Source organism: Oenanthe melanoleuca, chromosome 5 (assembly GCF_029582105.1).
Source record: "Oenanthe melanoleuca isolate GR-GAL-2019-014 chromosome 5, OMel1.0, whole genome shotgun sequence".
In the NCBI taxonomy this organism is placed as follows: Eukaryota; Metazoa; Chordata; class Aves; order Passeriformes; family Muscicapidae; genus Oenanthe; species Oenanthe melanoleuca.
This window is the reverse complement of record NC_079339.1, coordinates 46,524,493-46,538,288: the sequence shown is the minus strand read 5'-3', so window position 1 is coordinate 46,538,288 and position 13,796 is coordinate 46,524,493. Positions and strand designations below refer to the sequence as shown.

The 13,796-nt window shown below is 35.2% G+C and overlaps 1 protein-coding gene across 1 annotated transcript in view; it reads left to right on the top strand.

Annotated features, from left to right (window-relative positions):
- Positions 1–13,796, top strand: part of DICER1 (dicer 1, ribonuclease III) — a 61,959-nt gene that overhangs the window by 18,533 nt on the left and 29,630 nt on the right. The window contains exons 4-10 of the mRNA XM_056492462.1: positions 4,214–4,403; positions 5,297–5,459; positions 5,870–6,000; positions 6,900–7,034; positions 7,786–7,946; positions 9,131–9,299; positions 11,320–11,792. Of these exons, the coding sequence (XP_056348437.1) occupies positions 4,260–4,403; positions 5,297–5,459; positions 5,870–6,000; positions 6,900–7,034; positions 7,786–7,946; positions 9,131–9,299; positions 11,320–11,792 (1,376 nt within the window). The 5' untranslated portion in view covers positions 4,214–4,259. The remainder of the gene's footprint in view (positions 1–4,213; positions 4,404–5,296; positions 5,460–5,869; positions 6,001–6,899; positions 7,035–7,785; positions 7,947–9,130; positions 9,300–11,319; positions 11,793–13,796) is intronic.

Here is a 13,796-nt window from a genome sequence, read left to right as displayed (position 1 = left end):
AGGGAAGATGGTCCTTACAGGAATACTTGTATTTGAGCATTGTAAGCATCTAGGCATTCCCTTCTTGGAAAGGAACACATCTGAAATACATTCCTTTTTTTTTTTTTTTTTTTTTTTTTTCCTTTAAGAATATTGTAAGACCAAATGTAAAAATTGCTGTTAGGCAATGCATGGGATAAAGATCTTTGAAGGATGAGAGAGAAAGAATGTCTCATAAGATGTGTTCTGTGTTAAAGAGACCACAATATAAAAGAGATTTCTGATTCATCTTACTGAATAATATTGACAGTTGTTTGATGTTTGAGTTTCAGACTTTTTTTTTCAGATAAAACTGGGCGTATTTGGTAATTTTTAAGTTTTCTTAAGAGAATTAAAGCTGCAGGAGTAATATTAACAAAATAATTAACTTCTAAGTAAATTGTGTTAACTTCTTTTTCTGGAAGAAGTAGTGTGTTCTTCTGGGCTATCACTGAAAAAGTCAAATCTTTTAAAAAGTACACTTCTTGTAAAAGAAAGCCTTGAAACCAGACAATAATAGAAATATTGCAAGTTCACCTAAATTGATGCAAAAGCAGTTCTTGCCTCTGAATGCTTACAGTGTAAGTTGGTGTGGGACATTCTCAGTAACATTTTACATTTTGTATATTAGCATTTACATTAATTTTCCACTCTGTATTTTGTATTTGTAATAGTTTAAATTTTTCTTTTTATTTGGTCCTCCTTTACCCCAGTAAGAATTTTCTGTGTTAGATCATTCAGGAAGTTAATGTTTCATGTAGCACTTAAACACAGAAATTGCTATAAAGAAACTGCATTAAGACTCTTCAAGTGTTCATGTAAGAGAATCTTCAAGCAGCAGGGTTCTGTTAATAATTTTTTATACACTGTGGTTTATTTCCTTTAAAATAAATGGATTATTTTTACCTCTTGAGTCTAACTTGTTTTGGCTGGTGCTGAAAGTATTTTTAGAGGATAAATTAGACATTCCTAGACAAAGATGAAATCCTAAAGGGTCAGAAATAATGTTTGCATCACAAGGATTATATTAGGTACAAATTTACAAATCAGTATAGAAAGCAAATTAAATACACTGCAAATGACAGAAATTTTTGTTGTTAATAGGAGATGATTATAGTTTTGCATTAACTTGTGAGTACAGTGCAACCTATGCTTACAAATGGTGGTAAAAACTTGAAAGGCTTTTTTCTCCTCTCTGTATACCTCAGTGCCATTCTATAAATGTTTTAAACTGTCCTCCAAGCAGGACTAGATCCAGGATGTCTCATTCCAGGTGTAGCCTCTAGTCAGTGTGATTTGTATTCCTTAGTGCAGTAAACCTTGAATTTACTGTGTGCCAGGGGATGGCTTCAAATTGGATATAGTCATGTGACTGAAAAACACATGCATTGTTCCAGATTTATTGCAGACTGGAAAAAATTGCTATTGCATGTTGACCTCCTTTCTAACATTGTATATTTTTCTGAAAAACAGATCTTTAAATGATGGAATAAGGGGCTAATTTTAGCTCTGCAGTTCACTATCTGTTCACATAAATGTGCATTAAAATAAGGACACTAGGTTGTGAATTCTACTCTTAAAACTCTCAAGATTGATGGCTGTGTAATTTTCACTATTATTTTAGTAGAACCAATAAGCTTGAGCACTTTCCTGCCTTATCCAGCTTCCATGACTAGTCTAGAGTCACAGGAAGTGTGATTTGTTTCAGGTGTTACTTGTTCCAAATTCAGCTTCAGCAAATTATTACAGTTTCTTGTTCTATCAGATTTTAAAATAATGCAATGCACAAAGATGGAACGTCTTAGCAAGTATCTTTATTACCCAAATAGTAAAGGCTGAGCAGGACTGGTTTGGCTTTTTGTTTTGCTTCACTGTTAGCTAGTTTCAGTTAGCTCATATTCAGTTTTCTGTCCACAGATTCTGAACATATGTGCTTACATCTCAAGTGTTTTCAATTTAAAATCTGTTCTTCAAGTAGATGTGTTCTTTCCCTTTTTATTTCTAGATGATCCTGTACTGCTTTTCTTTTATTGAAGAACTTGATATTTTTCCTTGCTCTTGAAATAGACACTCTAGAATGATACAATTACTGCATTATTCTGGCTTACTCCCATAGTAATGTTGACATTGATCTTGTCAGATCTTATATACTTCCAGTACAAATCATAGAAGTGAGGGCCTGCACTAGGAAACCTTAGTATAGCAGAAAAAAACCCCATTGATTTGGGAGGATAACTTTTTCCATTTTACCTGACTTGGCTTAAATTCCCCTCACCCCCCACCCCCTTCCCCACATTCTTTCGAATGTGTTGTCTCATGCAGGCTCAACCCAGGCATGATTGCAGTGGCACACAATGCTGTTTTGGTCATGTGTACTTTTCTAGTTACAAATGTGCATATACCTCTTCCTTCACACTTCCAAGGGGTTTTTTCAAGAATGCTTGTTGGTCTCAGTGACATGATTGTATTTAAGGTCTTCCATGAAGGTGCACAAACCAAGTTGTTGTATTTTGTTTCACAGCCTTTCCAGATCAAGGTGGAACCATATGTAAGCATAAATCCTCTTGCTTCTTACAGCAGGGTAGCTAAACTGGTATCACTGTTACTAGGTACATAGCAAAAGAGGTGAATTTTTTGTTATACTGAATCCTGTACTTGCTTTTCATTAGCAGCCTTTAAAAATAAGGTTGGTTTTCTCTCCTTAATGCCCTCCTGGTGATGTGATATAGCTATTTTATATGTTCCCAAAGTTGTATTTATCATTTGAAAAAGAAACATAAGAAAGATGGAACAGTAAACAAAGAGGAGGAGCTGCTCATCTAAAGTGATTTATGAAACCGAAGTAGCTGAACTTATGTACAGGAATGATTAAGGAATCAGCTTCAGCTTTTATTATGAAAATGTTGGGGTTTTTTCCCCCTGGTCCATTCTAGCAATTATTTTGACAGTGAGGTGTCATTTTAAACACAGCAAACATTAGTTGTTTTTCACCAGTTGCTCAATGTAAGTAGAGAAGCATGAATGAGACTGTTTCAATGAAATACTGTAGTCATGTGAAAGCTTTTGTGTTCTTCAAACACCACAGGGGGTTTGAACTGTACGATCTTTAGGGTCCATTCCAACCTAAACCATTCTATGATTCTAAGGATTTTGTCTGTGTTACCAACTTCCAACTTTTGTGCTTCCACTCCCTGGAATACAAAAAGAGAAGCTAGATATATTAAAGGAGAGTATCTGTGAGCTTGGAGTAGGGGGTGGTGGGGATGACCCCTTTCCCTGCCTTTTCTCCATCTTCTCTATTGTCCTGCACCTAAGCTGTCAGTTCATACAAAGGCTTCACTAAGGTTGGTAGTGAAGGTCATAATAATTTTCCCAGGCTAAAGGCTTTTATGTTGTGGGGTTTGTTTGTTTTACTTAGTAGGTGTTTTTGTTTAGTTTTATTTGTTTTAACCTTTAGCATTCCTGACAAATAGCAAATGTTTTTAACACGCACAAACCCCCCAGTAATGAGGAGTTCATAGCCTCAGTAGGAAAGTGTTTGCTGGTGCTCAATTGTCATGAAGTTCTGAGTGCTTTGTTTCTTTATGAATTAGTGTCTTTATGGAATTTGGTAGTTAACCTGGTAAGGATTCCATTCTCATTAGTCCTTACCAGAGTCATCAGCAATTATCTATAATGCTTATGCCAGTTCTTAAAAAGATAATCTTACCAGAATCTGATGATTTTAAAATACTGATGTCCTTTTGTAGTTTCTGTTCTTTTCCTAGCAATTAGAGTAAAAGTCCTGTTTGTGTGTATTTAAAGCTTTAATTGGTCAGAGGCCTTTTTGGTTTGAAACAAAAATAAAAAATCTGATACTTGTGCCTGTGCTGTAAAATTCAGTGATTTCTTTCCTGAAGTAAAGCTAAGACAGCTTTACTTTTAAAAGTTTAAATTTAAAATGAGATTCTGCTACAATAAACATTGTCCTGTAAAGTACAACTCCTTTTGAATTTCTGGGGTACTTTGAGAAGCACACATCTTCAAGTAGAGAAGTGCCTGTAAATTTAGAATTAACATTTTTCACTGAAAATAGTATGAGAAGAAACACTTCTAGAAGTAAAATCAAGTAATGTCCTTCTCTTGATAAAAGTTTTCTCTTATTGCTTGAGATTGCAAGTATATCTAATACTGTTTCATTTTCTTCTCATAGTAGGCTGTGCTGGAACAAAAATGCAATGAAAGAAACACTGGATGAATGAATGAAAAGCCCTGCTTTGCAATCCCTCAGCATGGCGGGACTGCAGCTCATGACCCCTGCTTCCTCCCCAATGGGTCCATTTTTTGGACTACCATGGCAACAAGAAGCAATTCATGATAACATTTACACGCCAAGAAAATATCAGGTACTAGTGATAGTACTAATAGAGTAACATTAAAAAAGTACAATTAAATCTATTAATTAATAGAAGGAGAACCCAGAGCAGGTGGAGAATGTGCTGTGATGCACTGTCAAGACATGTCTCTCTCAGCCCCACTTGTTGGGAGCTAATTCTTTAGTTTGGCTTTGTTTGACATTTGTTATATCTCCCCTTCCCTCTTCTCAGTTTGCTCTAGCAAGCAGAACAGCTTTTAAGCTGAGTCTTCTCCTGCCACTCTCTGCAGAATGCTGCTAGGGACAAATAAACTGTGACTCTAAATTGTATGCATACATCCATGTCCCCTTTCACCTCTCACTTTGTCTTTCACATGGTGTACTAGTTTTGATTTTTGGTTCACATACTGGTCAAAGCAGCCCTCTGAAGTCAGAAACACACCCCATCAGGGTACTCTGATTTTTCACTTTAGGGAAAACTGGGTTCTAGAATACCAGTTCTCTTTGCCTTGCAGAGGTGCCCAGAGGGGTTTTGTTAGCATTACTGAGAAACTTGTGCTGGTCTACTTGCTTATTGGGCTGAATTGATGTGTACAATTAGATTTAAAAAGGTGTAGCTTCTTACTTCACACTGTGTATACAGCAACAGAATCATCTATTAAAACAATACATTCTAAAAGCTACCTGAGAGCAGATTGTGGCACTGAAGGATTTTAGATTTAAAAGCTGGGCTATAAATAGTGTGTTAATATTTTTGAAGGACTGTGAGAATACATTGTTATGAAAGAGACATGTTAAAAAAGATCTCAAGTGATACTGTTGACTTGTACTTGTCTATAGTTTATTTATTATTTTTGTTATTTTTTTGTCAGCTTTTTCACTGCATTGGTGTAAGTAAGAACATTATTATTTTTTTATACCTAGGTTGAACTGCTTGAAGCAGCTTTGGATCATAATACAATAGTCTGCTTAAACACTGGCTCAGGGAAGACTTTTATTGCAGTACTACTCACTAAAGAGCTGTCCTATCAGATCAGGGGAGATTTCAACAAAAATGGAAAAAGAACTGTGTTCTTGGTCAACTCGGGTAAGAGGAAATGTTCCTAAACACACTGCTACCATTTTCATGAAATACTCTGTAAAAGAAATTCTGTGACAGCAAAGTTGGGAGAAACTTTTGGTAAAGTCTTCAACAGCAAGGATGTGATGCCTTTCATCTTTGGTTTCATCATCTGTTTAATATAATCTATTTATATATATAACATGTTCTGTTTTCTGTTTTAAAGTTGAGACATTGAATCTGAAGTGCAATTTAGTTACCAATCTGTTTCCTTGATGTGGTTTTGCGTGGAGGCAGTTGCTATGTACACATGGTTTAACATTAGTCTAAGCTAAAGATCACATTATGAAATGTGGTGCTAGGTCATATGACACACATCTTATAAATTGAGGTATGAGAAGACCTTTATGTAAATGAGATTTATTTTTTTCCTTAAGCAAATCAAGTTGCTCAACAAGTGTCAGCTGTCAGGACACATTCAGACCTTAAAGTGGGAGAGTATTCAAGTTTGGAGATAACTGAATCATGGACAAAAGAGAAGTGGAGTCAGGAATTCTCTAAGCATCAGGTAATGTATTAAGTAAAAATGATAAGCAAAACATACAGAGGTTAGGTTGGACCAGAAGTGATTCCTTTTACTTTTACATTCAGTCTTTTTTAAAAGAAATTCAGCATATTGGTAATATTTGTATGTTAATTTAATTGTGAGGCAAACATATGTAAGTGTTTTCAGGTTATTTTTTAAAAAGCCATCCTGTAAGTCCTTTATTTTCAATCTCCCTGACTTGTTCATTATGGTGATTGCAGAAGAAATTTTGAGTGTGCATACCATACTTCAAATGCTGTTTAAAATTTTATTAAATGTTAGGATTTTGGAGTTTACTTTCTGGTGATCAGTAATGCTCTATGGAATAGGTCTGATGAACTCTGACAGAAGAAAGTGTTACTATACTTAGTGAAGTTCAAAGTGAGTGTAAAAACTATATAATTTTATCAACAAACTCAATTTTTATGTGTTAGTGTATAAGAAATAAGGTTTTCCTTAAAAATTCTGATAGCATCCAGCTTATGTTACAACTGCAAATAGTTAAGACCTTATGAAAGAACTACCTTGCCAGAGACATGATGATATATATAACATATATAAGGGACATATATAAGGACATTAAATTTATTAGGATTTAATGATACTTTTCTGTGTGGTCTGATTGGTGTTGAGATTGTCTGTTATATTCATTTTTTTATCTGGGCAGCATGTGACTGGAATGATACAGACATATATTTAAATACACCATTCAGACATGGCTTTCTCCAGTAGAGAATGTTTTATTCTTTCTTGTCCTTACCTGATGAATAGGGATGGGTATTTGCCAATGCTATCTTACTGCAGAAGGCTTTTTCTCCTTCACCTTGACCTAAGACAGCTTGTGCTTTTCTTGTACTGACATTATTTTCTTTTCAATCTAGGTTCTTGTTATGACATGTCATGTTGCTTTGACTGTTTTGAGAAATGAGTATTTATCCCTGTCAAATATTAATCTTCTGGTGTTTGATGAGTGCCATCTTGCAATCCAGGATCATCCATACCGTGAAATTATGAAGGTGCATTTATTGGGTGAATGTTTAATATACTTGGTTGAGGAAGAAAAGTCAGTGGGAGGGCTGGAGAATTGACAACTGTTTAAGGCAACTTTTGCTACCAAAAACAGTATTAGTGGAACCAATGTTAGCATGTTCCTGGGACTATGAAATTACTGTATAAGCCTTTAGTGATACTGTGTGGTAAAAGAATAATGTGTTTACTGTATTTTACAGTGGGGATTAAAGAAAAATCTATCTTTAATAGAGAAACTAAATTCATTGAACTAGGGGAATTTTTAAAACTCATTAATAAAATAATTGAGTTAGGGAAATAGGATATGCTAATCAGTTTTTACTATTTTTAAAAATGCTGATCTCTGTAAAGTTGTTTCTGGGGCTCTTTCCAGAATATTATTGGCTCTATGTAATTTTTGACTTATAAGTGAGAGATACCTGCATAATAAGTATCTTTCCAAATCTCTTTTCAAGTGCACATGCCTTTTTATATGGCATGGAAGTGTTATGTTATGTATTGTAAGTGTGACAAGAATATTCTGTTTAATGTTAATTGTTTCTGGTTTTCCATGTTGTAAATATTTGCCTTTAAATGTGATGACTGTTTAACTTCCAGTCAGTAGAAGAGAAAATACTAATTCAATGTTTGTTCTTTTGCAACACCTGCTGTTGAAATAAAAGTTTCCAGCCTAAGCATGATAGGTTTGCAGGTAGATTATTTATTTCATAAATAATTTAATTTGATTTGATTTCACAGATCTGTGAGGATTATCCATCATGTCCTCGAATTTTGGGATTGACAGCTTCCATTTTAAATGGGAAATGTGATCCTGCTGAGTTAGAGGAGAAGATCCAGAAACTGGAGCAAATTTTGAAGAGCAATGCTGAAACTGCAACTGATTTGGTGGTCTTAGACAGGTGTGTTTTATAATGATTGTTGGTAAATTTATGCCTGCATTTTCATTTTGGATAGAGGAATAAACCTAGAAAAGTTTGTGTGTATATGATGCTGCTATTCCATTTAGGGTGGAGATGGAATGTTAAATGGCTTTTGAGTATAAAGGCTGATTTGCCTTGGTAGAGAGAGATTTTCTGTAGTTAAAAAACCAAATGAATCCTCAAACAAAAAAACCCAACCCAAAACAACCAAAAAAACCTTCAGCACACCACCAAGCTAAAAAACTGACACTGCACAAAATATTTCTGAACCTTTAAAATGCACTCTTGTGTGTGGAGTGTAACTATTTCATGCCCAGTGTATGCCATAATATCACTATTTGGGAAAATGTGGCAACATCCACAGTACAATGTGCTCTTAATGCCAGAGAAATTGCCTTTTTTTTCCCCCAAATAGCCTGAGTTTTAAAGGCTAATGAAAGATAGAGGGAGATGAGAGGAGGGAGGAAATACTAAATAACAGAGCAAGTGAGTTACAGAATCTAGAATCCTATGAATGTTGTTTAAATTAAAGATGGTGATAATGCAGTGGATTGTAGTAGGGCAAATTAGGATGAAATGGTTGCTGTTCAGCATGTTTTTTTCTACCACCTATACTGTATTACTGAGTTTCAGACAAAGTTACAGGTGTTTTTTTCATAGTATGGAATTGGTGTTTCACCCACATATAAATGTTTTAAATGCATTTTTTTGGACTTGTCTAAACCTGTTCCTTTTAAGAATTTCTTGCTGCCATTCAAGAATAGTAATTATTTTACTTGTGTAAATATATATATAGCCATAAATTGACGTTATGTGGATTGACTTTCTTTTGTATAGCAAGGGAAAAACAAGTGAAGAAGTTGCTGAAGTAAATAGAATTTGCTTAAATTTTGCAGTATTTGAAATGGGGATAGCAATATTAACCTTTTTTTTGGGTCTGTATTAGAACAGTATGTAGAACGAAGTCCATCAGTATTTCGGGTGGTGGAAGTTTTTCTGAAGGGTTTAACTGTATAACGTTTAATAATTATTGATTCATAGTAGAGAAAGAAATGTTCTTGAATACACATCATGTTGCTGTTGTGTTTGCTGTATAACCTTAGGAGCTGAAATAGCTCTGGCTTTCGGAAGCTGTGTTTAACTTGATCTTTGCCCTCATTAAGATATACTTCTCAGCCATGTGAGATTGTTGTAGACTGTGGACCATATACTGACAAAAGTGGGTTGTATGGAAGATTACTAAAGGAATTGGATGAAGCGCTTGCTTTTCTACATGACTGCAACATATCTGTACATTCAAAAGAAAGAGATTCAACCTTAATTTCTAAGCAGGTAAGGATGTAAATAAATGTGATAAACCTGGGGGATAGAAATCTTACTACTGTTTTTCTTGCCATGTATGCTACTTAACTTAAACTTCCTTAGTTAGCCATCCTTGATTATATGAAGCAAAACAATGCCTGATTTTTGTTTTCATAACATGCAATTTTCATAAAAGAGTGGGGCTTCAATGTCAGGCATTGATTACAATTTCATTTAGTTTGAGATTCAGATTTACTTAAACAGTTCTACACCTTGATGTTGTAAGTCCTTATCTCTGAAGTCAAGAATTTGGCATTTTCTCAATCTCCCGTGACCTATGAATAATTCAGTACAGAAGAGAAAATAATGCTTCAGGAGGAATTTGGACTGCACCCCGTTGTATTAAAAGCTGATAAAGGAAGAACTTAGGCAAACATTCCAGCTGGAGATGTGTGGTGTCTGTAGTTTGTCTTAGAACAATACTGGACTAGTGCCACACCTTGCTGGAACAAGATCGGAATCTCAGGCTTGCCCCGACTTTCTCTGTGTTTGCCCCTGTTTTGTCCTGATTTTTGTCAGAAGGTGTGGAGCGGTTATCAGCTCCATGCAGACATTTATCCCTTCTCACACAGGGGGTCCAGGTACCTTTTTTAGCCCTGCTTGGCCTTCCTGGTTTGGAATTGCCTGCTAAGTTACATCTGTGTAGGAATGTGAGTCAAGAAGTCAGTAGTGAGTCACTACTGTGACTATTCCTGTAGCTGTCCATGAGAAATTTGGAGAATGTATTTCTTTCTTCAGCCCAAAATACTCCGGTTTCCTTAAACGTTCTTAGAAACTGAGGGCTCTGACATTGTCTATAAAATACTACTTGTTCCAGAGGGAAAGATGGTACATAAGGCAGCCTGTCACAGAGCATGGGAATTGGAAGTCCTGGTTACTTCTGTGCTAAGCTTAAACCATAATAGACTAAAATACATAAGGAATGCTGACTAGAGGTGATCTTCATGACTTCCAGAGTCCAGAAGAATGGATTAACTCTTCTGTGCTTGTTTTAAACCAGTAGCTCTCCAAGAAAATGAAGGCACCCATGTTAAGGAAAAAACTGAGTTTCAGACTGAGGTGCTTTATGTCTTGTCAGTGTAGAGTATCAAGCCTCTGTATGCAGTCACAATTAGAATAGTTTTGCCCTTAAAACTAATAAACTTCACAGAGGATAGGATAGCATCAAGAGGATGATAGCCTGTTCTTTATTTCCTCATAGAAGGGAACTTAAAGTAGCAGCTGAAAACCAGCATCCTGACTGCTACAGTTCATTTGTAGTTCTTCTCATAGTACAATATAGGGCATCCTATTAATAGCCTTTTGAATTCCATTTCTGAATTCCTAGTTTGTCTGACAACTTCACTCTTCCAGAGGAAGCAACTTCTCATCAGATAAGGTTATGATGGTACAATAATGCCTTTTCTGTTTTCTATGAATAGATATAGTTCTCTATTTTTACTATTCCACTCACACATACAAACCACTGTGTTCTGTTTTTCTTTAAAAAGATAGACTTCCTAAAGCTACCTTAAGGCCACCATGCAACTTCCTGGTTGCCCTTCCTGAAACCCTGCCAGCTATCAGTAGTAAATAAAATGCCCAGTAAAGTGTTTATTTTATTAGTTCTGTGTTATATAATAAAGATAAGAATTTTTGCTTTATTTATCTAACTGCTTCAGAAAGTATTCTTTTTAGTATAAATTCAAATTGCAGTTCTACAAAATGGCAAAATTTTGATTAAGCTTGGGATATTTTGGAGATTCAGAAATGTATAGTTTGAAGTTGATTTGTAGTAATTTAAGGGGGAGGGGGGAACTTGCTCCATTAGAAACATCAGATTTCCAAAAGTCATCTAAATAAGAAAAGCAGACTTCTGCATTTTTTTAAAGTAGAAAAATTGTCATAATCCTTACAAAGACTGTGCTGTAAGAGAAAAAAAGCCCCTTGTCTTAAATGAATAGTTCATGAATGTACTCTTTGAACTGATACTTGAATTCATTTGTTGTAGATATTGTCAGACTGTCGAGCTGTGTTGGTTGTTCTGGGACCGTGGTGTGCAGATAAGGTAGCTGGGATGATGGTGAGAGAGCTGCAGAAGTATATCAAACATGAACAAGAGGAGCTGCACAGGAAATTTTTATTGTTTACAGACACTTTCCTAAGGAAAATACATGCACTCTGTGAAGAGCACTTCTCGCCTGCCTCACTTGACCTGAAATTTGTGACCCCAAAAGTAATAAAGCTGCTTGAAATCTTGCGCAAATACAAACCATATGAACGGCAGCAGTTTGAAAGTGTTGAATGGTATAACAATAGGAATCAGGATAATTACGTATCTTGGAGTGATTCTGAAGATGATGATGAGGATGAAGAAATTGAGGAGAAAGAGAAGCCAGAGACTAATTTCCCATCTCCCTTTACTAATATTTTATGTGGAATTATTTTTGTGGAAAGAAGATACACAGCAGTTGTTCTAAATAGGTAAAGCTTTTTATTTAAAAAAAAATATTCTGAAGAAAAAAGGCAGACTGAGCTGCCAGGATGTTAATATCATGAATATATAGGGGATTGCCTTGTATTTTCAGACCTCTATTCATAAATTTGGTTTAGGAGATCATACAAAGTATTTCTAAAGCTTATGGGAAGAGCATGTGTCTTTGAAAGTTGTACTCAAGGACTCGCTTCGGACCCGAGATTTTAATTTGATTCCTTTAGAAGGCAAAATGTGAAATACTGTATTAAGCCTGTAAAATAAGCATATACTGATTTGTTGTAAAAAGTCTTTAGATTTATATTTGCAATGAATGTTGGAAACTTCTGTAGCCTACTGTGTGCAACACTTCTGGAAATATCACCATTACCCTATTAAATCACAATGTTATATGATCCAAGTCTAGAGAAAATCAAATTTATCCTTGCACAAATATCTCACAACTGATGTTTATAAAGCACCTATTTACTCAAACACTAAGTGCTTTCTCGAACTCTCCACCAAGAAAAATGTGAATGTGGGAGTAATTGCCAACTGGCAATATTGTAGTTCCTTATCAGTTAGTATTCTTGAATGTGATATATGTTAGTTATGTATAACACTTAATTGTTAAAAGCTATTTTCCACAAACTGTGAATGATGTGATTGATTCACCTATCGTGGTTTCCCTAGTAGAGTAGCCAATGTCCTGTGTGAGCTGTTCATTGCATTCTGGATACCTCTAAATCTGACTCCTTTCTCGCTACTTTTTTGCTCGAGTTAATAAGTGCATAACTTATAATAACTTTGATCTACAGACTTGCCTGTGTTTTTTTTATCAACTTTTATCTTTTCCTTTTCTGCATTTTAAATATGTTCACATAAATCTGCAGTATGAGGCAAACCAAGCTGTTCAGAAAAATGAACATATTCTGTTAATAAGTCCTGAAGAAATAACATTACCAGAGTCTTTTGCTGAGCTGAAATGAGTATTTCATTACCCTACAGGGAATGAACAGAATTCTGAAAACTTCTTTCTTCTCTGTTCAGCTATGAATGTGATTTAAATCATACTGGTTTTCCACTGTGCATTCTTATATTCTGTGATTTATACACTATACAATATCCTAACTGCTGTTGAACCTGACGGAATACAGACTCTAGATGAAATAGCTTTAGGCACCTTGAGTAGAGGTTATTGTGGCAAAATATAAAACTATATGTGACGTTTTATCCACTTTTGAAAGCTAGCAGCCAGACTTTCAAAATGGTCCTTTATCTCATGTAGCACCTAATTTCATAATACCTGATACTGTATTGACCATCAGACTTGAGCTATTGGAATTAAGACTGGAAGCCTTTGGTGGAGAAGCTCACTGCAGTCCCTCTTCAGCAGAGTGCATTTAATTCAAATTACCTCTGCTGATGATAGGTATACTTAGGCTATATATAGGGGAAGGACTCTACTGAATGAGAAAGTCATGAATGTTTGAATTAGTGTATCACAGCTACTTCCAGTAATCCAGTATGGATCATTAAATGGAACTGAGTTAAAACAGAAGTATAATTTTTCTTAAAACATAATTATTATGGTAGTATTTAGAATACCATTTTATGAAATCCCAAATTACTGAAGAAGGGCAAAATTCATGGCATGAGTTGTACTCTTTTTTGTATATTGCGTTTTTATTACATGCAGTTGATGGACTGGCTCACTTAGTGTTTAATTTGGTGTATACAGTTTAGTTCTGGTTCCTATAAGCTCCTTTTCAGAATAGAAGACATTTTCTAAGGCCTGCTTCCTTCCATTTGCATTGCAGCACCTCTCAGCTCCCGTAAGAGAAGGATTTGAAAGCAGAAGTTCTTGTGTCTGTTTGAAAAACACCACCTGTAACCTACCACAAATTGTTTTTTTTTAGTCACAAGGTTGAAGCCCTATATGTTTCTCAGGAACTTGGTGAAGTCTCTATTCAGATGCTTTTAATTGTCCAATTCTATACAAGTGAACTAAAGTA